Source organism: Tachyglossus aculeatus, chromosome 4 (assembly GCF_015852505.1).
Source record: "Tachyglossus aculeatus isolate mTacAcu1 chromosome 4, mTacAcu1.pri, whole genome shotgun sequence".
Classification (NCBI taxonomy): Eukaryota; Metazoa; Chordata; class Mammalia; order Monotremata; family Tachyglossidae; genus Tachyglossus; species Tachyglossus aculeatus.
In genome coordinates, this window is record NC_052069.1 from 39293505 (window position 1) to 39320042 (window position 26538).

At 43.6% G+C, this 26538-nt stretch overlaps 1 protein-coding gene across 1 annotated transcript in view; it reads right to left on the bottom strand.

The window, feature by feature from the left end:
• The window catches only part of COL24A1 (collagen type XXIV alpha 1 chain), a 500281-nt gene that overhangs the window by 300591 nt on the left and 173152 nt on the right, over positions 1 to 26538 (bottom strand). Inside the window, exon 19 of the mRNA XM_038745410.1 lies at positions 25442 to 25495. Within this exon, the coding sequence (XP_038601338.1) occupies positions 25442 to 25495 (54 nt within the window). The remainder of the gene's footprint in view (positions 1 to 25441; positions 25496 to 26538) is intronic.

Consider the following 26538-nt stretch of genomic DNA (forward strand, 5'->3'; position numbering starts at 1 on the left):
GGGATTGAGACAGTGAGCCCCACATGGGACAGGGACTGTGTCCAACCCGAGTTGCTTGCATCCACCCCAGTGTTTAGTACTGTGCCTGGGTCATAGTGTCACTTAGCCAATACCACAATTATTATAATTAGAATAAGGTTGCCGCCTCTCTGTTCTATATGGTGGTGTGCTCCGAATCAGAATATGGGGCACCCACCTCCTTGTAGAAGGGAAAGTCTCATGAATACAAGGGAGGCCCACCCCTCCGTTTCCAGGACATGCCTTTGCAGTCCCTGGACCCCAAGAGTTTGGACCCCTGGGGTTGGTGTTTTATCCCCCTATTGGTCCAGAAACTTAAGATGCTTGGGAAGCAGTGTTCCAGAGTAGGTTTCTGGGAGGGGCTTCCTTGCCTGTGAGCAGACCCTCCATAACATAACACTGCAAAAAACCCTGGACTCGGCTACTGCTTGGTCAGGTTAGAGCCTGGGAATAAGAATAATAATAATAATAATAATACCAATAATGGTATTTGTTAAGCGCTTACTTTGTGCTAAGCATCTCCATCTGGATGTCTGCCCGCCATCTAAAACTCAATATGTCCAAGGCTGAACTCCTTATCTTCCCTCCCAAACCCTGCCCTCTCCCTGACTTTCCCATCACTGTAGATGGCACTACCATCCTTTCTGTCTCACAAGACCGCAACCTTGGTGTCATCCTCGACTCACCCCTCACATCCAATCCATCACCAAAACCTTCCGGTCTCACCTCCGCAACATCGCCAAGATCTGCCCTTTCCTCTCCATCCAAACCGCTACCCTGATGGTTCAATCTCTCATCCTATCTCGACTGGATTACGGCATCAGCCTCATCTCTGATCTCCCATCCTCCTGTCTCTCCCCACTTCAGTCTATACTCCACGTTGCTGCCCAGATCATCTTTGTGCAGAAACGCTCTGGGCATGTTACTCCCCTCCTCAAAAATCTCCAGTGGCTACCAGTCAACCTACACATCAGGCAAAAATTCCTCTCTCTCGGCTTCAAGGCTATCCATCACCTCGCCCCCTCCTATCTCACCTCCCTTCTTTCCTTCTACAGCCCAGCCCACACCCTCTGCTGCTAACCTCCTCACTGTGCCCCGTTCTCACCTGTCCCGCCATTGACCCCCGGCCCACGTCCTCCCCCTGGCCTGGAATGCCCTCCCTCTGCACATCCCCCAAGCTAGCTCTCTTCCTCCCTTCAAAGCCCTACTGTGAGCTCACCTCCTCCCCAGACTGAGTCCCCTCCATCCTCTCCTCTCCCCCCACCCTACCTCCTTCCCCTCCCCACAGCACCTGTATATATGTTTGTGCAGATTTGTTATTCTATTTAACTTGTACATATTTACTATTCTATTTATTTTATTTTGTTAATACGTTTTGTTTTGTTTTCTGTCTCTCCCTTCTAGACTGTGAGCCTGTTGTTGGGTAGGGACCATCTCTATATGTTGCCAAATTGTACTTCCCAAGTGCTTAGTACAGTGCTCTACACAGTAAGCGCTCAATAAATACGATTGAATGAATGAATGAATGAATGAATAAGCACTGTTCAAAGAGCTGGGGGGGAAACAAGGTAATCAGGTTGCCCCAAGTGGTGTTCACAGTCTTAATCACCATTTTACAGATGAGGAAACTAATGCCTAGAGAAGTGAAATGACTTGCCCAAAGTCACACAGATGACAAGTGGCGGGGTTGGGATTAGAACCCATGACCTCTGATTCCCAAGCCCAGGCTCTTTCCACTGAGCCATGCTGCTTTTCAAGCTGGAATCTGCTTTTGAATCTTGATTTTTTTTAATGGTACATGTCATGAGCTTACTATGTACTAAGCACTTTGGCACAGTGAGAAGCATCATGGCATAGTGGCTAGAGCACAGGCCTGGGAGTAAGAAGGTTGTAGGTTCTAATCCCAGCTCCATCGCTTGTCCGCTGTGTGACCTTGGGCAAGTCACTTCATTTCTCTGGGCCTCAGTTACCTCATCTGGAAAATAGGGATTGAGACTGTGAGCCCCCATGGGACAGGGACTGTGTCCAATCCCTTATGCTTGTATCGACTCCAGTGCTTAGAACAGTGCCTGGCACATAGTAAGTGCTTAACAGATACCATCATTATTATTATTATTCATTCATTCATTCAATCGTATTTATTGAGCACTTACTGTGTGAAGAGAACTATTATTGTTATTATTATTACTATGTCTCCCCCTCTAGACTTTAAGTTCATTATGGGCAGCGAATGTGTCCATTTATTGTTATATTGTATTCTCCCAAGTGCTTAGTACAGTACTCTGCACACAGTAAGTGATCAGTAAATACTAATGATCAATTGATTGATACTAAACATGGGGAGTAGATTCAAATAAATCAGGTTGGCCACATCCCCGTCCCACACAGAACTCACATTGTCAAAAGGAGGGAGAAGCAGCGTGGCTCAGTGGAAAGAGCTTGGGCTTTGGAGTCAGAGGTCATGGGTTCAAATCCCGGCTCTGGCTATTGTCAGTTGTGTGGCTCTGGGCTAGTCACTTAACTTCTCTGGGCCTCAGTTCCCTCATCTGTCAAATGGGGATGAAGACTGTGAGCCCCACGTGGGACAACCTGATCACCTTGTAACCTCCTCAGCAATCAATCAATCATATTTATTGAGTGCTTACTGTGTGCAGAGCACTGTACTATGCGCTTGGGAAGTACAAGTTGGCAACATATAGAGACAGTCCCTACCCAACAGTGGGCTCACAGTCTAGAAGGGGGAGACAGAGAACAAAACCAAACATGTTAGCAAAATGAAATAAATAGAATAGATATGTAGAACAGAGCTTTGCACATAGTAAGTGCTTAATAAATGCCATTATTATTATTATTAGCAGGTAACAAATCCCCACTTTACAGATGAGGAAAAGGAGGCACCTCGAAGTTAGGTCACACAGCAGACAGGTAATGGAGCCGGGATTAGAACCCAGGTCCTCTAATTCCCAGGCATGAGTTCTTCCCACTAAGTCACACTGCTTCACAAAATCTAGGGCAGAAAATGTTGGGCAAAGTGCAAAATTCATGTTAACTCTGGTCTTGTCTTGTCATACGCTCTCAAATTATCTCCGACTCATAGCGACACCAAGGACACATCTCTCCCAGAACACCCCACCTCCAGCTGCAATCATTCTGGTAGTGGATCCACAGAGTTTTCTTGATAATAATATGGAAGTGGTTTACCATTTCCTCCTTCCACGCGGCCAACTTCATTCTCTGCTCTTGACTCTCTCCCATGCTGCTGCTGCCCTGCACAGGAGAGTTTTGACTTGTAGCCGATTGCCTCCCATTTGCTAGCCACTGGCCAAGCTAGGAATGGAATGGATATGCCTCTGATTGACTCGCCTTCCATAGTCAAGACTGGTAGAGTACTGGAAACTCTCCACGTGCGATCCTGAGAGGGGCTTTATTTGGTAGGCACTCCAAATAAGTGTTCAAAAGAAGCAGATTCTCAATAAATATCACCATTATTACTACTTCTACTACTATTATTACTCCTACCACTACTAGTCCTACTCCTAAACCTGACATCGCCAGTGGACTACAAGCAATTAACTTCCTTTTGTCTCAGGTAAACCAAAATCAATCAGTCAATCCTATTGAATGTGTGCAGAGCACTGTACTATGTGCTTGCGAGAGTACAAAACAACAAAATAACAGACACATTCCCTGTCCACAGTGAAACTTGTATCTACCCCAGCGCTTAGAACATTGCTTGGTACATAGTAAGTGCTTAACATGTACCTAATTATTATTATCATTAATATGAAAGTATCCATAGCACCTCTTTTCAGTCATCACTGACCAGGACCTGATTATCGGCTACATCTTCAGAAGGTTATTTTTTCATAGGCGGATCTTGTTTGCTTGGGCAATTGAACTTCCAAAACACATATTTTCTGATGTTTGTCTGCTGAGGGCTCCAGTTCTTGTAGCAGCTGAAGCCAGGACTGTAAACTTGCATAAGCCAGTAAGAATGGATTTATTTATTTGCAGCTTCCCCAAGCCAAAGGGAGCATTTGGTTGGAGAAATGTCAGAATTCCCAGGGCACAGTTGCAGGACTGTATTCTCTAGCATTTGTAGAAGCGCCTGACATGTCAGTAATGTGCTGAGTCCAAATAGGAGAGCGATAAAAAGAAGATTTAAAATGACCTTTTCTAAGTGAAGATAATCCATCCATTAGCCCATGCCAAAAATTCTAAAAAGGGCAGTAGCAATAAATTCATTTTCCCCATTAACCATAATAGCCAGGCTTTGGAAAGGGACTTGAGCCCATTGTTGGGTAGGGATTATCTCTGTTTCTGGATTGTACTTTCCAAGAGTTTAGTACAGTGCTCTCCACACAGTAAATGCTCAATAAATACGATTGAATGAATGAATGAATGACTTCAGGAAGATGGGTGTTACATCTCAGATACCAGACTGGCAGAAGGAGGAGAACATGGATACTAGGGCTTATCCAGATCTCTGATTCCTCTGGAACCAAAAGATCCCATTGATCTTTCAGGACAAAATTTTTAAAAAAATTCCCATGCTTCTAGTGTATTTAAAAAGTTTCAATTTTCACCCAAATTCTCAGTTTCTTCTGAGAGGCAGCATGGCCTAGTGGAAAGAGCATGAGCTTGGGAGTCGGAGGTAATGAGGTTGTCCCATGTGGGGCTCACAGTCTTAATCCCCATTTTACAGATGAGGGAAGTGAGGCACAGAGAAAAGTGACTTGCCCAAGGTCACAAAGCAGACAAGTGGTGGAACCAGGATTAGAACCCACGACCTCTGACTCCCAAGCCCGGGCTCTTTCCACTGAGCGACGCTGCTTCCGCTACATGTCTGCTGTGTGACCTTGGACAAGTCACTTAACTTCTCCGTGCCTCAGCTACCTCACCTGTCAAATGGGGATTAAGGCTGTGAGCCCCATGTGGGACAGGGACCGTGTCTAACCCAATTTGTGTGCAATAATAAAAATAATAATATTGATGGTATTTGTTAAGTGCTTACTATGTGCCCAGCACTGTTCTAAGCACTGGGGAGGTTACAAGGTGAGCAGGTTGTCCCAGGTGGGGCTCACAGTCTTCATCCCCATTTTCCAAGTGAGGTAACTGAGGCACGGAGAAGTTAGGTGACTTGCCAAAGTCACACAGCTGACAAGTGGAGGAGCCTGGATTAGAACCTACGACCTCTAGTACAGTGCTAGGCACACAGTAAGAGCTTAACAAGTGCCACTATTATTATTATTTCTGTTGTAGCTTAAAGAATTGGAAAGGAGCAGTTGATTAATAATAATAATAATCGCATTTATTAAGTGCTTACTATGTGCAAAGCACTGCTTTAAGCACTGGGGAAGTTACAAGGTGATCAGGTTGTCCCACGGGGGGCTCACAGTCTTAATCCCCATTTTACAGCTGAGGTAACGGAGGCAAAGAGAAGTTAAGTGACTTGCCCAAAGTCACACAGCTGACAAGTGGCAGAGCTGGGATTTGAACCCATGAACTCTGACTCCAAAGCCCAGGCTCTTTCCACTGAGCCATGCTGCTTCTCTACGATTACTTTTATGTTTTCTTGTCAGTGAGCTCCTTCACCTATCTGAGGCTCTCAAGGGTGCAGAGATTCCGAAGGGAGACAGCATCTCAATCCCTCTGAAGCAGGGCCACTGTTGCTTCAAACAGACAATCACTTTGGGGCACCAGAAGTTTTCCACTTAATCCAGTTAATTCTCCCTCTCTAGAGCTCTCTGGATCCACTACCAGAACGACTGCAGATAGAGGTGGAGCATCCTGGGAGAGGCATGTCCATGGAGAAGGAGCTTGGCTCAGTGGAAAGAGCACGGGCTTTGGAGTCAGAGGTCATGGGTTCAAATCCCCGCTCTGCCACCTGTCAGCTGTGTGTCTTTGGGCAAGTCACTTAACTTCTCTGTGCCTCAGTTACCTCATCTGTAAAATGGGGATTAAGACTGTGAGCCCCCCCATGGGGCAACCTGATCACCATGTAATCTCTCCAGAGCTTAGAACAGTGCTTTGCACATAGTAAGCACTTAATAAATGATATTATTATTATGGAGTCATTATGGATCAGAAATCAATCAATCAATCAATCGTATTTATTGAGAGCTTACTGTGTGCAGAGCACTGTAGTAAGTGCTTGGGAAGTACAAGTTGGCAACATGTAGGGACAGTCCCTACCCTACAGTGGGCTCACAGTCTAGAACAGGGAGACAGAGAACAAAACCAAACATATTAACAAAATAAAATAAATAGAATAGATATGTACAAGTAAAATAGAGTAATAAATATGTACAAACATATATATATATATATATATATATATATATATATATATATATATATATATATATATATATACACACATACAGGTGACTCGACAGCATAAGACAAGACAAGAACAAGCAAAGTGAAGGTTTTCTGCCAGAACACCAGGCTCATACATTTCAACAGCTTTTCTTTCAGCTATCTCTCCCAAGCACAGCAGCATGAGAATCACCTTGGCCTAGTGGATAGAGCATGAGCCTGAGAGTCAGAAGGACCTGGGTTCTAATCCTGCCTCCGCCACTTGTCTGCCATGTCTCTTCTTCCCCTCCTCCCCCTCTCCATCCCCCCCGCCTTACCTCCTTCCCTTCCCCACAGCACCTGTATATATGTATATATGTTTGTACATATTTATTACTCTATTTATTTATTTTACTTCATCATCATCAATCGTATTTATTGAGCACTTACTGTGTGCAGAGCACTATACTAAGCGCTTGGGAAGTACAAGTTGGTTACTTGTACATATCTATTCTATTTATTTTATTTTGTTAATATGTTTGGTTTGGTTCTCTGTCTCCCCCTTCTAGACTGTGAGCCCACTGTTGGGTAGGGACCGTCTCTATATGTTGCCAACTTGTACTTCCCAAGCGCTTAGTACAGTGTTCTGCACACAGTAAGCACTCAATAAATAGGATTGATTGATGTGACCTTGGGTAAGGTACTTAACTTCTCTGTGCTTCAGTTAACTCATCTTTAAAATAATAATGATATTGATGGTATTTGTTAAGTGTTTACTATGTGCAAAACACTGTTCTAAGCGCTGGGGAGGTTACAAGGTGATCAGGCTGTCCCACGGGGGGTTCACGGTTTTAATCCCCATTTTACAGATGAGGTAACAGAGGCACAGAGAAGTTAAGTAACTTGCCCAAAGTCACATAGCTGACAGATGGCGGAGTCAGGATTTGAACCCATGACCTCTGACTTCTGGGGATTAATACTGAAAGCCTCACATGGGATGTGCACTGTGCCCAACCTGACTAGCTTGTATCTTCCCCAGTGCTTAATACAGTGCCTGGCACATAGTGATTGCTTTATGCCATTTTTTAAGAAAAAGCACAGGCTTGGTGCTAAATAAATTTTATTTCTACTACTATCCTTCTCCTTCCTCAAATTGAATGGCTCATATAAAACTGAATTCTTTTGCCTTTGTCTTCTGAGCTTCTCCAAGGCAACCAGATTTGATGCCTAGGAACAGATAAACACACATAACTTATTCTGGACTTTCCAGATCTAGATCAGATGTCTGAGAACACCAAATCAGACATAGTCAGTTATTTTACTTTAAACATGTGGAGCTTCAAAAAGCTACATATCTGACATTGATTGATTCAATTATTTGATATCATCTCCTATCATCATGGGATAAACTGCATACGACAGAAAAAAATCTTCTATCTTTAGATCAAGACTTACTCAGGAAAATGCTTGTAGTTTGTCACTATTACCCAGTAAATTTCCTTCTGTAAGTTCATACCCCAAAACACTTCCACATGTATACCTTCCTGAAATTCAGTCCAAACAACCCACAGATGATGGTGAAATTCCACATTACATGTGACTTCCAACTACCCACATGTCATCTGTTTATGTGTACTATTTAAGGAACATCTGAAGTGAATTCTAAGGCTGAAGTCACATCTGAAGTCCAACTTCTGTTAAAAAGAATTCACCCTTTTGGGTGTTGTAGTTCAAGATATACCTGAAATTGACCTCAGTTCTCATTTTGAAATTTATTTGAGAAGTCTGGGTCACACAAGGAGAAGCCTAATGCCCACACATGTTTGGACACACATGCTCAACTCTGTATATCATGTGGGGAAACTCGGAGCCAGAAGATGATGCTACTGAAGAGAGAAGGACCATTCATTCGTTCAGTCAATTGAAATCATATTTATTGAGCCCTTACTGTGTGCAGAGCACTCTATTAAGCGCTTGGGAGAGGACAATATAATAATAAACAGACAAATTCCCTGCCCACAGCGAGCTTACAGTCTAGAAGGCGAATTTACAGTCCAGAAGAGCCAGTTTACAGTCTAGACCACTGACTCAGGTGGAATAAGTCTCTCTGGGAAGTTCTCTAAGCAGAGTTCAGGGCTTGCTATGGTTTTTCCTGGGGCTACATCCCCAAATTAGCCTCTAGAAACCAAGCTCCCCTCTATCCGATAAAGATGTCCTGGAGCTACTCCTTCTGTTGAGTGTGTTGAACACTACTTGCTTTTTCAGGTCCCTTTGTCATTTTAGAACAATACTTTCCTTTTTTCCTTTGGTTTTCCTCCATTTCTTCCCTACTGCCTCTGTTTTTCTACTAGTAAAAATGATCTGAACACCATGGTCAATAAGAAAGAAGCTGGCTGATGAGATCAGTCTCTATATGATCTCTATATGACTGTCTCTATATGTTGCCAATTTGTACTTCCCAAGCGCTTAGTACAGTGCTCTGCACACAGTAAGCGCTCAATAAATACGATTGATAATGATGATGATGATGATGATCAGTGAAGCAGCGTGGCTCAGTGGAAAGAGCAAGGGCTTTGGAGTCAGAGGTCATGGATTCAAATCCCAGCTCTGCCAATTGTCAGCTGTGTGACTTTGGGCAAGTCACTTCACTTCTCTGTGCCTCAGTTCCCTCATCTGTTAAATGGGGATTAAGACTGTGAGCCCTGCATGGGACAACCTGATCACCTTGTAACCTCCCCGGCGCTTAAAACAGTGCTTTGCACATAGTAAGCACTTAATAAATGCCATTATTATTATTATTATGTTTCAAAGCAGTGAATAATTCTGCTACTATTCCTAATAAATTCTATGGGAGGGGTGCCAGTTGTAATCTCAGAAGTGACAGTGGGAGGAGTTTAAAACAGGGAACTGGCTTCTTGGGGTGTGTCTCAGTGATGGAGGGGACCAGGTGGAGAGGGGAAGGGGTGCAGTACTTTATGAAAGCCGCCACCTCAATTTTCCAGAAGTAAGGAGTCCCCAGGAAGTCAGAGACACTCCCTGAGATGTTGCCATGGTCACCCCTGGCCCTGCAGCAAGTTCTCAGCCTATGACATTCACTCCTTCTAATGTCAACCACTTCTTGTCTTGTCTTATTTTGTCGAGTTGTCTCCAACCCATGGCGATACCACGTACATATCTCTCCCAGAACGCCCCACCTCCACCTGCAATCATTCTGGTAGTTTTATAGAGTTTTCTTGGTAAAAATACAGAAGTGGTTTACCATTGCCTCCTTCCGCACAGTAAACTTGAGTCTCTGCTCTCAACTCTCTCCCATGTTGCTGCTGCTTCCCAGCACAGGTGAGTTTTGACTTGTAGCAGATTGCCTTTGGCTCGCTAGCCACTGCCCAAGCTAGGAATGGAGTGGATAGGCCTCTGTTTGACTCTCCCTCCTGTAGTAGAGACTGGTAGAGGACTGGAAACTCTCAAGTTGCATCCCTGAGGGGTTCAACCACCTCAATGCACCTCAATCTTGTCTATCAATCAATCAATCAATCAATCAATCAATCGTATTTATTGAGCACTTACTGTGTGCAGAGCACTGTACTAAGCGCTTGGGAAGTACTGCCATTGACCTCTGACTCACGTCCAAACTCTGGCCTGGAATGCCCTCCTCCATATCTGACAGATGACCCCTCTCCTCACCTACAAAATGTAATTCAAAGCACATCTTCTTCAAGAGAACTTCCCCGGCTCTTTTCCTCTTCTCCCACTCCCTTCTGCATCGGCCCTTGCACTTGGATTTGCACACTTTATTTACCCACCCTTTAGCCCCATAGTATTTATGTTCAAATCCATAATTTATTTATATTAATGTCTCCCCATCTAGAGTGTAAGTTGCTGTATGCAGGGAATGTGTCGACCAACTCTGTATATTGTAATCTCCCAAATGCTTAGGACAGTGTGCTCTGCACACAGTAAGCATTCAGTAAATAACAATAATAATAATAATAATAGTACTTGCTAAGCACTTACTATGTACCAAGCACTCTTCTCAGTACTGAGGTTAATTGTTTAAACAAAGTCACCTGACACCTGCAACAATCTTGTGCATCCCGGTGGGGGTCAATAAATGCTTGTTGAGGATAATAATAATAATAATAATAATGATGGCATTTATTAAGTGCTTGCTATGTGCAAAGCACTTTTCTAAGCGCTGGGGAGGTTAGAAGGTGATCAGGTGGGGCTCACAGTCTTAATTCCCATTTTACAGATGAGGTAACTGAGGCCCAGAGAAGTTAAGTGACTTGCCCAAAGTCACACAGCTGAGAATTGGCGGAGTCGGGATTTGAACCCCTGACCTCTGACTCCAAAGCCCATGCTCTTTTCACTGAGCCACGCTGCTTCTCTATGATCTGATGATGATGCTGTTGGTAGGCAACATTCAGAAAACCAGCGGGACTTTTTTTGTCTCTTTCCTTTCTTGCTTTGTGCATTAAAATGAAATGATGGTCTATGCTCTCTGCTTAGTACAGTGCTATGCTGTGCACATAGTAAGTGCTCAATAAATACCATTGATTGATTGATTTATGTCTTGTTAAATGCCTTTATAACGATTCAAAGTTACATGATCAGTAAATCAATCCATGGAAACGTTGACTAAGAACAGTGCTTAGTAATAATAATAATAATAACAATAATGGTATTTGTTAAGCGCTTACTATGTGCAAAGCACTGTTCTAAGCGCTGGAGAGGTTATAAGGTGATCAGGTTGTCCCACGGGGGGCTCACAGATTTTAATCCCCATTTTTCAGTTGAGGTAACTGAGGTCCAGAGAAGTTAAGTGACTTGCCCAAAGTCACACAGCTGACAGTTGGCGGAGCTGGGATTTGAACCCATGACCTCTGACTCCAAAGCCCGGGCTCTTTCCATTGAGCCATGCTGCTTCTCTAGTAAGTGCTTAACAAATACCATCATCATCATTATTAAGTGCTTGGGAGAGTAGGTCACAACCTGCCTTTGGCCTGAAACACCCTCCCTACTCAAATCATTCAGACAATTACTCTCCTCCACTTCAAAGCTTTATTGAGGGCACACCTCCTCCAAGAGACCTTCCCAGACTAAGCCCCTCCTTTCCTCTTCTAAGCCCCTCCTTTACTGATTATGAGGCAGCATGGCCTAGTGGTAAGAGCACGGGTTTGGGAATCAGAGGACGTTGGTTCTAATCCCGGTTCCTCCACTTGTCTGCTGTGTGAACTTGGGCGAGTCACTTAACTTCTCTGTGCCTCAGTTACCTCATCTGTAAAATAGGGATTAAGACTGTGAGCCCCACGTGGGACAAGCTGATTATCTTGTAGCTAACCCAGGGCTTAGAACAGTGCTGGGCAGAGTAAGCGCTTAACAAATACCGTCATTATTATTATTACTATTGATTGATAGTGTGCATTACCCTATGGGAGAGGAGAGTGTCTCCTCTTTAGTGGTCCTGGAATAGCACTGAACTTGGCTACATCAATCAATCAATCAATCAATCAATCGTATTTATTGAGCGCTTACTGTGTGCAGAGCACTGTACTAAGCGCTTGGGAAGTACAAGTTGGCAACATATAGAGACAGTCCCTACCACTTGTGTGGTTTGTAGGATGCAGGCCCCAAAGGCATAGGGGCTGGAGTGTACACAAGCCCTGCATTCTGTATTTTCGTGGCTCCCTCTCAAGGCTTGGGCAGAAGGCCGTTTCCAACATCCAAAATGAGTGAATAAAGATGACTGTTGGACCAAGGCATCGGACGTAAGCCAGGATCTCAGCGGACTCCTACTCTCTTGGCACTCAAAGTCAAAAGGAGAGTTAAAGAGGCTCTCTTTGCAGCAAACTCAGGGAATTCGTTATCCTTGGAGTGAAGGGGATAATTGTGAGGAATATATTTGGCTTGTGAGCAGTTGAGACAGTTTACTTTTCAGAGAGGAGGGGTGTTAGAGAGCATTGGTGGGCTGGAAAACCACTTGAAGACTTTTACTCATCTATGGAGCGCTGCACTCAAACTTCTCTCCGTTAAGAGAAGCAGCGTGGCTCAGTGGAAAGAGCCCGGGCTTTGGACTCAGAGGTCACGGGTTCAAATCCCAGCTCTGCTAATTGTCAGCTGTGTGACTTTGGGCAAGTCATTTAACTTCTCTGTGCCTCAGTTACCTCATCTGTAAAATGGGGATTAAGACTGTGAGCCCCCTGTGGGACAACTTTATTGCCTTGTAACCTCCCCAGCACTTAGAACAGTGCTTTGCACATAGTAAGCACTTAATAAATTCCATCATTATTAATAGTATTATCTCACTTGTCTCACTGAACCAACCCATTTTTTTTAATGGTATTTAATAAAGATTGTATTTGTTAAGCGCTTACTGTGTGCTAGGCACTGTACTAAGCGCTGGGGTAAATACAAGCTAATCAGGTTGGACACAGGCCCTGTCCCCCATTGGGCCCACAGTCTCAATCCCTATTTTACAGAGGAGGTAACTGAGGCATAGCAAAGTGAAGTCACTTGCTCAAGTTCACATAGCAGGCAAATGGTGGAGCGGGATTAGAACCCAGGACCTTTGACTCTGGTTTGTGTTGTAGACATTAGGCGACAGTTATTCAACTGGTTTGCCCCAGTTCTCTCTCCCCTGCCTCCAGCTACTCCTAGAGGCCTTCCTCCACTAAACCCTCATTTCCTCTACTCCCTCTCCCTTCTGCGTTACCCTTGCACTTAGAGAAGCAGCGTGGCTCAGTGGAAAGAGCACGGGCTTTGGAGTCAGAGGTCATGGGTTCAAATCCCAGCTCTGCCAATTGTCAGCTGTGTGACCTCGGGCAAGTCACTTAATTTCTCTGTGCCTCAGTTACCTTACCTGTAAAACGGGGATTAAGACTGTGAGCCCCACGTGGGACAACCTGATTACCTTGTATCAACCCTGGTGCTTAGAACAGTGCTTTGCACATAGTAAGCGCTTAACAGATACCATAATCATTATTATTACTGTTCATTTAGTCACCCCACCCTCAGCCCCACAGCATTTACGAACATATCCATCTTTTATTTTACCGTCAGTTTCCCCCTCTGGATGGTAAGTGCCTTTAAAAAAATTTGTTTTGTGGTTTTTATTAAGTGATTTCTATATGCCCAGCACTGTTCTAGTGTTGGGGTAGTTACAAAGTTGTCTGGTTGGACACAGTCTTTGTCCCACCTGAGGTTCACAGTCTAGGAAGGAGGGAGTAAGATTTAATTTCCATTTTAAAGCTGAAGAAACTGAGGTGCAGAGAAGTAAAGTGACCTGCCCAAGGTCACACAGAGCGTGGCTCAGTGGAAAGAGCCCGGGCTTTGGACTCAGAGGTCATGGGTTCAAATTCCGCCCCCGCCATTTGTCAGCCGGGTGACTTCGGGCAAGTCACTTCACTTCTCTATGCCTCAGTGACCTCATCTGTCAAATGGGGATGAAGACTGTGAGCCCCACGTGGGGCAACTTAATAATAATAATGGCATTTACTAAGCGCTTACCTTCCCAGCACTTAGAACAGTGCTCTGCACATAGTAAGCGCTTAATAAATGCCATTATAAAAAATGGCAGAGCCAGGGTGAAAATCCAGGTCCTCTAACTCCCAGGCTTGTGCTCTTTCCACTAAGCCATACTGTTTATCCTTGTGGACAGGGGAGGTGTCTACCAACTCAGTTATAGTGTACCCTCCCAAGTGCTTAGCACAGTGCTCTGCACACGGAAAGCACTCAAGAACTATGATCGAGTGATTGCTAAAGTGCTGAGATATTAGTTGGGCAGATGTAATCTGGAAAAAAGAGAAAAATTGGAAAAAAGCCTCTTATAGAAGGAGGAATTTCAGAATGGCTTTGAAGATGGGAAAAGTGAAGCTCTGTCAATTTTGAAGCAGGAGGGACTAACTCGATTTATTTATTTATTTATTTTACTTGTACATATCTATTCTATTTATTTTATTTTGTTAGTATGTTTGGTTTTGTTCTCTGTCTCCCCCTTTTAGACTGTGAGCACACTGTTGGGTAGGGACTGTCTCTATGTGTTGCAAACTTGTACTTCCCAAGCGCTTAGTACAGTGCTCTGCACACAGTAAGCGCTCAATAAATATGATTGATGATGATGATGATGATGACTAGCTATAGGCTCCTTCTGAGAACTCATTTGCTCCCTTAGCTTCAACTACTGTCTCTGTGCAGATGACTCCCAAATGTACATTTCCAGCCTTGATCTTCCTCCTTCTCTGCTGTCTTGTATTTCTTTCTGCTTTTTAGAACATCTGCATTTGAATGTCCCACCAACATCTCAAATTCATCATGTCCGAAACAGAATTCCTCATTTCCCCACCCAAACCCTTCCCCCACCGCTCACTGATTTTCCCATCACTGTAGACATCACTATCATCCTTCCTGTCTCACAAGCCCATAATCTTGGCAATATTGACTCATCTCTCACATTCAACACACATATTCAGTCTGTCACCAAATCCTGTCAGTTCTGCCTTCATGCATCACTAAAATCCATGCTTCCCTCGCCATCCAGTCTGCTATCAGGTCAATCCAAGCACTTATCTCCCACCTTGATTACTGCATCAGCCTCCTTGCTGACCCTACCAGCCTCCTGTCTCTCCTCACTCCCATCCCTCTGATGATCACTCTGCTGTCTGGATCATTTTCCTACAAAAACGTTGAGCCCATGCTTCCCAGCTCCTCATGACCCTCCAGTGGTTGCCCATCCACCTTCACATCAAACAGAAATTCCTCAGCATTTGCCTTAAAACACTCAGTCATCTCATCCCCTCCTATCTTACGTTGCTGATTTCCTCTTTCAACTCAGCAAGCTCACTTTGCTACTGTAAGCCAACATACACAATGTTCCTCAGTCTCTTTTATTTCACTGCCAACCCCTGGCTCACATGCTGCCTGTGGCCTGGAACCGCTTCATATCTGACAGACCATCACTCTCCCCACCTTCAAAGCCTTTATAAAATCACATCTAATCCACAAATCGTTCCCTCAGTCTCCATTTCCCCTACTCCCTTCTGTATCACTTTGAGCTTGGATTTATCCCTTCTAGACTGTGAGCCCACTGTTGGGTAGGGACCATCAATCAATCAATCAATCAATCGTATTTATTGAGTGCTTACTGTGTGCAGAGCACTGTACTAGCCTCTTGGGAAGTACAAGTTGGCAACATATAAAGACAGTCCCTACCCAACAGTGGGCTCACAGTCTAAAAGCCAACTTGTACTTCCCAAGCTCTTAGTACAGTGCTCTGCACACAGTAAGCGCTCAATAAATACGATTGAATGAATGAATGAATGAATGAATACCCTTTATCACCCCATCCTTAGCCCCATAGCACTCTTGAATTTATCCCAGTGTGGCTCAGTGGAAAGAGCCCGGGCTTAGGAGTCAGAGGTCATGGGTCCTAATCCCAGCTCCACCACTTGTCAGCTGTGTGACTTTGGGAAAGTCACTTAACTTCTCTGTGCCTCAATTGCCTCATATGTAAAATGGGGATTAAGACTGAGAGCCCCACGTGGGACAACCTGATTACCTTTACCAGCACTTAGAACAGTGCTTGGCACATAGTAAGCGCTTAGCAAATACCATTATTATTATTATTATTAATATTATTATTAATTTGTGTCTACTTCTAGACTGTGAGCCCACTGTTGGGTAGGGACCGTCTCTATATGTTGCCAACTTGTACTTCCCAAGCGCTTAGTACAGTGCTCTGCACACAGTAAGCGCTCAATAAATATGATTGATTGATTACTCCTCTAGATGCCAGAGGGGGCCAGAGAAGGCACTAGACGGCACCACCAGAGAAGCAGTGTGGCTTAGTGAGAAGAGTTCAGGCTTGGGAGTCAGAGATAGTGTGCTCTAATCCCGGCTCCATCACTTATCAGCTGTGTGACCTTGGGTAAGTAACTTCACTTCTCTGTGCCTCAACTATCTCATCTGTAAAATGGGGATTGAGACTGTGAGCCCCACATGGGACAATCTGATTACCTCCCCCTTTTAGACTGTGAGCCCACTGTTGGGTAGGGACTGTCTCTATGTGTTGCCAATTTGTACTTCCCAAGCGCTTAGTACAGTGCTCTGCACATAGTAAGCGCTCAATAAATACGATTGATTGATTGTACCTACCCCAGTGCTTAGAACAGTGCTTGGCACGTAGTAAGCACTTAACAATTATGAACATTATTATTCTTATTACATAGTAAGTGCATAACAAATACCATCATCATCATTATTATTACTAGACTGTAAGATCCTTCCCCTGGCCTGGAATCCCCTCCCTCCACACATCCGCCAAGCTAGCTCTCTTCCTCCCTTCAAAGCCCTACTGAGAGCTCACCTCCTCCAAGAGGCCTTCCCAGACTGGACCCCCTTTTTCCTCTCCTCTTCCCCCCCCCCCCACCCAGCCCTACCTCCTTCCCCTCCCCACAGCACTTGTATATATATTTGTACAGATTTATTACTCTATTTTACTTGTACATATTTACTATTCTATTTATTTTGTTAATAATGTGCATATAGCTTTAATTCTATTTGTTCTGGCGATTTTGACACCTGTCTAGATGTTTTGTTTCGTTGTTTGTCTCCCTCTTCTAGACTGTGAGCCCGTTGTTGGGTAGGGACCATCTCTATATGTTGCTGACTTGTACTTCCCAAGCGCTTAGTCCAGTGCTCTGCACACAGTAAGCGCTTAATAAATACGACTGAATGAATGAATGAATCCTTGTGGGAGGGGAACATTTCTCTCAACTTTATTACACTGTACTTTTCCAAGTGCTTAGTACAGCGCTCTGCACATAGTAAACACTCAATAAATATGATTGATCAGTTGATTGAAGTACAATGAGAATGAAAGTGACTTCAAATTGCCAAAAATAAGACTGGAGTCATCAACCACAAAGATGTCCTGCATTTGGATGAAGCTGTTACTGCTGCAATAAAATTATTTTGCATTACTTTGTTGTGCCCAGCTGCACAAATCACTAGCACAATGTTCAATTCTGTTACTGCTGCAATAAAATTACTTTGCATTACTTTGTTATGCCCCGCTGCACAAATTGCTAGCACAATGATCAATTCCTTCACAGTTTATGTTCTTGAAATATTTATAACTGTGCCAAGACTCATCATTTAAATGGAAAACTCCCTCATCATCACAATTCAATATCAGAAGGAAATCAAATATTTTTTGTTGTTGTTAAGAAAGGTAGCGTGGAAATTGGGGAATTGAAACCATTATTAATGCTTGCAATTAATCCCAAGTTGATTGAAAGAATACCTCAGTTGTTAGGGGATGGTAGTGTGAAAGCTGAAAAGGTATTTGAAGACTTAAATGACTTTCATCTTGCTAAAACACTGATCTTCAAAGAGAATACACTGCAGCAGCACACACTCAAAGGAATACACCACTAGCTTTAAAGGAACCATTTCAAGAACCTATCAAATTAAAAATGAAAGAAATTATAGAGGACGCATAAAAATAAATGGGATGAATTTATTCATTAATGCTGGGAGGGCAAATGAATGAATCATTAGATGGTGTTTGGACCCCAAAGAACTCTGTCAATCCAAAGTGTGTATTCTGGATGCAGAACACTTGTACTTCCCGAGCGCTTAGTACAGTGCTCTGCACACAGTAAGTGCTCAATAAATCATCATCATCATCATCAATCGTATTTATTGAGCGCTTACTATGTGCAGAGCACTGTACTAAGCGCTTGGGAAGTACAAATTGGCAACATATAGAGACAGTCCCTACCCAACAGTGGGCTCACAGTCTAAAAGGGGGAGACAGAGAACAAAACCAAACATACTAACAAAATAAAATAGAATAGATATGTACAAATAAAATAAATAAATAAATAGAGTAAAAAATATGTACAAACATATATACATATATAAATATATACAAACATATATACATATATAAATACGACTGAATGAATGAACACTCTAGTAAGGGATTGGGAGGGTATGATAAAATTAGAAGACACAATACTTGGTCTCAAAGAACCTAAGTCTAGTACAAGAGACAAGCACAAAAGAACTTCAGAAAGGAAGAGAAAGGTGTTCACCTTTAAAGCCCAAGAAAATCATAGCTCTTCCAAGAGGTCTTCTCCAATTTAGCCTTCGCTTCTCCCTCCCTTCTGCATTGTCTGTGAACTTTGGTCTGAACCCCTTAAGCATTTTGATACTCACCCCACTCGCAGCCCCACAATACACATATGGATATCCATTCTTAATTAACTTTAATATCTGTCTTCCACGCTAGTCTTTAAGCTCCTTGTGGGCAAAGGGTCATGCCTACCCACTGCACTGCACTGTATTTAGAAGCAGCAGCATGGCTTAGTGGATAGAGCAGGGGCTTGGGAGTCAGAAGGTCATGGGTTCTAATTCTGGCTCTGCCACATGTCTGTTGTGTGGTCTTGAGCAAGTCACTTCTCTTCTCTGGGCCTCAGTTACCTCATCTGGAACATGGGGATTAAGAGTGTGAGCCTTATGTGGGGCAGAGGCTGTGTCCAACCTACCTCGTAACTACCCCAGTGCTTACAACAGTGTTTTGCACATAATAAGCACTTGACAAGTACCATTATTATTATTATTACTCTCCGAAGCACTGAATACAGTGCTGGGCACACAGAAAGCACTCAGTAAATGTGCTGATCGATTCGATGATTAAGTGCTTAAATAGTAAAGTATTCAAGTCTATACGCATGGAAGTGCTACTCGTGGTTGTGAATACATAAATGAGGAGGTGGCACCAAAATGCTGAGGTGATAGGTGGGAAGACATGCATGACCTGAGGAGAAGAAAAATTAATCAGGGAAAGCTTTTTGGAGGAAGTGAAATTTCAGAAAGGCTTTGAAGCTCTTAGGTACATATCTTTAAATTATGCATTATAAATTATGTATTTATATTAATGTCTTTCTCCCCCCATCTAGACTGTCAGCTCGTTGTGGGAATGGAATGTGAATATATCCATTTATTATTGTACTGTACTCTCCCAAGCTCTTAGTAAAGTGCTCTGCACACAGTAAGCACTCAATAAATACCACTGAATGAATGAAGGAATCATCTGCACAAAGTAATTTATAATTATGGTATTTATTAAGTGCTTACTTTGTGCCAGGCACTGTACTAGCAGTGAGAAGAGAAGCAGCGTGGCTCGGTGGAACGAGCCCGGGCTTTGGAGTCAGAGGTCATGGGTTCGAATTCCGCTCTGCTACATGTCTGCTGTGTGACTTTGGGCAAGTTACTTTACTTCTCTGTGCCTCAGTTACCTCATCTGTAAAATGGAGATTAAGACTGTGAGCCCCATGTGGGACAACCTGATCACCTTGTATCCGCCCCAGTGCTTAGAACAGTGCTCTGCACATAGTAAGCCCTTAACAAATGCCATCATTATTATTACTATCAATCAATCAATCAATCGTATTTATTGAGCGCTTACTATGTGCAGAGCACTGTACTAAGCGCTTGGGAAGTACAAATTGGCATCACATAGAGACAGTCCCTGCCCAACAGTGGGCTCACAGTCTAAAAGGGGGAGACAGAGAACAGAACCAAACATACCAACAAAATAAAATAAGTAGGATAGAAATGTACAAGTAAAATAAATAAATAAATAAATAAATAGAGTAATAAATATGTACAACCATATATACATATATACAGGTGCTGTGGGGAAGGGAAGGAGGTAAGATGGGGGGATGGAGAGGGGGACGAGGGGGAGAGGAAAGAAGGGGCTCAGTCTGGGGTCAGTCTCAGTTACTAAACACTGGGGTGGACACAGGCCAATCAGGTAGGGCACAGTCCCTGTCCCATGTGGGGCTCACAGTCTCAATCCCCATTTTACAGATGAGGGAACTAAGGCACAGAGAAGTGAAGTGACTTGCAAGATCACAGAGCAGACAAGTGGCAGAGCAGCTTGAGAAGCAGCTTGGCTCAGTGGAAAGAGCACAGGCTTTGGAGTCAGAGGTCTTGGGTTCAAACCCTGGCTCTGCCAACTGTCAGCTGTGTGACTTTGGGCAAGTCACTTAACTTCTCTGGGCCTCAGTTACCTCATCTGTAAAATGGGGATTAAGACTGTGAGCCCCCTGTGGGACAACCTGATCACCTTGTAACCTCCCCAGCGCTTAGAACAGTGCTTTGCACATAGTAAGTGCTTAATAAATGCTATTATTATTATTATTATTATTAGAACCTATGACCTTCTGACTCCCAGGCCTGTGAGCTATCCACTACGCCACGTTAGTGCTCAATAAATATCACCGATTGATTGATTGGTTGAGGTTGAGGAGAACTGAAGAAGGGTGAGAGCACAGGGTCAGAGGCAATACCAAATTAGGATATTCAAAGAATACATTTTCCTAAAACTGAGACACATAAGACTTTGAGTTCAATATGGAGACTGCATATTTCTCTCCAGTTACATATTCAGACTCCTGGTAGACCTCTTTGGAAGAATCTTGTCTACTAAACTGCACATTCAATATGCTATTTGAAATGGAGTTGTTTCCCAAGACTACTGCTCAGGTCGTTTTCTGCAACTGAAACTTTCCACCAAAGCATTCAACAAGTATTATACGATGAATTACACATTTGCATCTCCAAATGACATATTGCTTTACGGTGCTACAGGTGCAAGATGAGGAGTTTTGAACGAGAGATTGACGAGGAAACCCAAAGTAGACAAGAAACTGAATATGAGCAAATGTAAAGTGAGATGGATTAAAACTGCAGATTTAGGAGAAAAACTGTCAACGGGGAATCTGGAATACAAGTGATTATAAACATGACTGTTCCGAGTTGCACAAAAGGGTTGCTGAAGGCAATAGGAATGTTGGAGCCCTCACTGCAAATGTGGCCCAAGATACAAGATGTTTAAGGTCTTTTGTGAAAAACGTGTAGTAATGTAGGGAAGGCCTTTGACAGGCTGAGACAGTTGTGTAACAGCTGAGACAGTTGTGTAACACTGCACTAGCAACTGAGGTAACTTGATACTGAGAGAAACCAAAATCTCAACTGCTGCTTCCCGAATGGATTACTGAATCAGCCTCCTCTCTGATCTCCCATCCTCCTGTCTCTCCCCACTTCAGTCCATACTTCACTCTGCTGCCCGGATCATCTCTGTGCAGAAACGTTCTGGGCATGTTACTCCCCTCCTCAAAAATCTCCAGAGGCTGCCTGTCAACCTATGCATCAAGCAAAAACTCCTCACTCTCGGCTTCAAGACTCTCCATCACCTCGCCCCCTCCTACCTCACTTCCCTTCTCTCCTTCTCCAGCCCAGCCCGCACCCTCCGCTCCTCTACCGCCACTAGCCTCCTCACCGTACCTCGTTCTCACTTGTCCCACCATCGGACCCCGGCCCACGTCCTTCCCCTGGCCTGGAATGCCCTCCCTCCGCACATCCGCCAAACTAGCTCTCTTCCTCCCTTCAAAGCCCTACTGTGAGCTCAGTAGCTCAGTGAGCTCCTCCAAGAGGCCTTCCTAGACTGAGCCCCCTTTTTCCTCTTCTCCTCCCCATCCCCCCACCCTAACTCCTTCCCCTCCCCACTGCACTTGTATATATATTGTACAGATTTACTATACTATTTATTTTGTTAATGATGTGCATACAGTTTTAATTCTATTTGTTCTGACGATTTTGACACCTGTCTACATGTTTTGTTTTGTTGTCTGTCTCCCCTTTCTAGACTGTGAGTCCGTTGTTGGGTAGGGACTATCTCTATATGTTGCCAACTTGTACTTCCCAAGTGCTTAGTACAGTGCTCTGCACACAGTAAGCGCTCAATAAATACGATTGAATGAATGAATGAATGAATGCTTCAGATCAAGGGCTAGGAGCGAGACTCACATAGAAATATAATTCAAGTAAGACCAATTCTATAATCATGTTATGGAATACATAGGAGTACAAGTCTATAGAGAAGAAGGCATTAGCACTGGTCATTGCATGCAAAAACATTCCTTTCTTTCCTATGGAAGCCCATTCCTTGAAGAAATCCATCTCAAATCATTAGGATTGGTTTTTAACCTGATGGAATACCTTAACAATTAGAAAGGTTAGCCTGACAACTAAAGTTTGTGGTAGTAACTGTCGCAGCAGCAGCAGCAGTAGACATTTCCCCACTCCTCAAGAAACTCCAGTGGTTGCCCATCGGCCTCCTCATCAAAGAAAAACTCCTCACCATTGGCTTTAAAGCAGTTAGTCAGCTTTCCCCCTCCTACTTCAGCTCGCTACTCTCCCACCACAACCCAACCAGCACATTTCGGTCCTCTAATGCTAACCTTTTCACTGTTTCTAGACTGTGAGCGCACTGTTGGGTAGGGACTGTCTCTATATGTTGCCAACTTGTACTTCCCAAGCGCTTAGTACACTGCTCTGCACACAGTAAGCGCTCAATGAAAACGATTGATTGATTGATTGATTGTACCTCCATCTCACCTATCTCGCCACTGTCTCCTCACCCACATCCTCCCTCTGGCCTGAAATGCCCACCCTCCTCTAATCTGGCAGACAATTACTCTTCCCACCTTCAAAGCCTTATTGAAAGCACATCACCCCGAAGAGACATTCCCTGACTAAGCCCTCCTTTCCTCTTCTCCCACTCCCTTTTGCATCACCCTGACTTGCTTCCTTTATTCATCCCCCCCTCCCAGCCCCACAGCACTTATGTATATATCTGTAATTTATTTATTTACATTAATTGTCTCCCCCTCTAGACTGTATGCTCATTGTGGGCAGGGAATGTGTCTCTTTATTGTTATGTTGTTTTATTTGTTAAGCACTTACTATGTGCCAAGCACTATTCTAAGTGCTGGGGTAGATACAGGGTAATCAAGTTGTCCCACGTGGAGCTCACACTTTTGAGGTAGCGGTTTGGATGGAGAGGAAAGGGCGGATCTTGGTGATGTTGCGGAGGTGGGACCGGCAGGTTTTGGTGACAGACTGGATGTGGGGAGTGAACGAAAGAGTGGAGTCGAGGATTCATTCATTCATTCATTCATGCAATCGTACTTCTTGAGCTCTTACTGTGTGCAGAGCACTGTACTAAGTGCTTGGGAAGTACAAGTTGGCAACACATAGAGACAGTCCCTACCCAACAGTGGGCTCACAGTCTAGAAGGGGGAGACAGAGAACAAAACATATTAACAAAATAAAATAAGTAGAATAAAAATGTACAAGTAAAATAAATAAATAAATACAGTAATAAATATGTACAAACATATATACAGGCACTGTAGGGAAGGGCAGGAGGTAAGGTGGGGGGGATGGAAAAGGGAGGAGGGGGAGAGGAAGGAGGGGACTCAGTCTGGGAAGGCCTCCTGGAGGAGGTGAGCTCTCAGTAGGATGACACCAAGGTTCCAGGCTTGTGAGACGGGAAGGATGGTAGTGCCATCTACAGTGATGGGGAAGTCAGGGAGAGGGCAGGGTTTGGGAAGGAAGGTAAGGAGTTTAGTCCTGGACATATTGAGTTTTAGATGACAGGCAGACATCCAGATGGAGATGTCCTGAAGGCAGGAGGAGATACAAGCCTGGAGGGAGGGAGAGAGAGCAGGGGCAGAGATGTAGATTTGGGCGTCATCAGCGTAGAGATGTTAGTTGAAGCCATGGGAATGAATGAGCAAATGGGAGGGAGTGAGTGTAAATCGAGAACAGAAGGGGACCAAGAACTGACCCTTGAAGAACCCCTACAGTAAGGGGATGGGAGGGGGAGGAGGAGCCCGCAAAGGAGACGGAGAATGAACGGTCATACATTCTCGGACAGATAATTGCTCTCTCCCCCATTTCAAAACCTTACTGAACGCACATCTCCTCCAAGAAGCCTTCCCAGAGTAAGCCCTCCTCTCCTCTTCTCCCATTTCCTTCTGTGCTGCTCTTACTTGCTCCTTCATTATTCTTCCCTCCTGTCCCCACAGCACATATGTATATATATGTTATTTATTTATTTATCTATTTATTTATTTATTTATAGTAATGTCTGTCTCCCCCTCTAAACTGTCAGTTGGTTGTTCACAGGAATGTGTCTGTTGTTATAGTGTACTCTCCCAAGCGCTTAGTACAGTGCTCTGCATACAGTAAGTGCTCAATAAATACGACTGAAATAATAAATGAACTTGCCTTTTTTTAGAATGAGTTTTAAGACTATTCTCTTCAAACGTGCAATCACAAAAGATCCCAAATGCAACATCTCAGAAGCTTAAATTCTGTGTAGGCATCAAGAGAGCTAAGCAGTTCTAAATCCAACAAACAATAAGCCCATTTTAAGGATGTTTTATGTTCTGTTTTTTCAAACAAAGCTGACGTTGCACCGCTCCCGTGATTATATTTTTCCTAGAACATGGATAACACATGTACAGATGTACCTCAAGTCTCTGGACTATTTTGACAGTAAACATTCTTCGGGGTTGGAACTCAGAAATGTGGTTTATGCTCCAAAAGTGCTTTGGATGCAACGTGGATTCAAGTGTGAACCAGTCAAGGTTAACTCTGTGAAACAGATCCTCCCACTAGCAGCCACTGAATAACAAAGTCTTAGAATCTCTGATACTCCTGTCTGTGTTTCATCAAGTGCTTAGTAAAGTGCCCTGCACACTCAAGAAGTGCTCAATAAATGCCACCAATTGATTGAAAATGCTAACATTCAAAATGAAGAGAATTCAAATCAAAACCAGAATTCTGTTCAACCTCACTGTGTCAAATCTTATTAATCTATATAAAAAAAAAATCTGCCTTGATCTTTAAACTGTGAGCATGTTGTGGTCAGGGACTGTGTCTGTCTGTTGTTGTAATAATAATAATAATAATAATCATAACGGTATTTGTAAAGCGCTTACTATGTGTAAAGCACTGTTCTATGGACTGGGGGGGATACAAGGTGATCAGATTGTCCCACATGGGGCTCACAGCCTTAATCTCCATTTCACAGATGAGGTAACTGAGGCACAGAGAAGGTAAGTGGCTTGCACAAGGTCACACTGCTGACAAGTCGCAGAGCCGGAATTTGAACCCATGACTCAAATAATGTAATAAAGTGCTTAGTACACTGCTTTGCACACAGTAGGTACTCAATAAATACAATTGAATGAATTAATTTTACCTCCGGTCCTGGAGTACCAGGTGGTCCTTGGGGGCCGGGATCACCTACTTGTCCCTAAAATCAGAAAAAGAAAATGAAGTGTAAGGATTCATGCAATAAATGCCATTTTAGAAAGAAACAAATTCATAGTCAATAGGCATTTCTTGGTGAAATTCTGTGAAATAACGCAGCATTCATTTTCCATTTAAGCAAGGATGCAATATAATTTCCACGCTAGGCAAATATAGTCCATAGGTAGCATTGTTTTTATAAAGTCTTTCTGGTTTATAGTATATTGCAATAATTGTAGTAATACAGTTCTTCAGTATGTCATGTCCAGGAATTAGGATCCCTCAGATTAAGACAATAAGTAAGTCACCTCAAAGGCAAGAAGAAGAGATGATCTTGGCACTGAGGCATGACCTTCAGACCTTTATTAAGGTCCGTAATCACTTCTGCGAGAGATTTAGTCTGTGGACCACTTGATGGAGCAAAAGATTTTGAGAAATAGTGGAGAGAGTCAGTCAATACCATTTACTGAGCTCTTACTGTGTGCAGATCACTGTACGAAGTGCTTGGGAGAGTACAATATAATAATATAACAGACACTTTCCCTGCCCACATCAAGCTTACAGTCTTGAAGACTGGAGAGAGAGGAGGATGGTGAATGGAAGGAAATGGGCTCACCTAACGCCCATCTTTGTTAACCTTCTCCTTCATCCCATCCCCTCCTCCTCCTTCTCCTTCTTTTACCCTCCCTGTTCCTTCCTGGCATTCTAGGACTTGGGTCAGCTCTGAAAGGAAGGGACTTAAAAAGCAGAAATGGGAGGAGTGTGGAATTCAAAATATCAGAGTGATGAGGGATGTATTTGGAGAAAGGTGGTGAAACTTAGGGTAAGGGGGAGCCAGCAAAGATTGGGAAGATTCAAAGTACTCCTCCAGGTGAGGAGGGGCTGGACAGTGGGTAAAAATTGGGGGACAGACAATGTGAGACCCTGGTTCCTCTTCATCATTTTTCCCAATCTGCCGCTTATTTGGAGAAATCAAAACATCAATTCTTGCAATAGTGTGCATTTTCTGGTTCAGAAATATTTGGCTCAAATGAGAGCTTGCATATG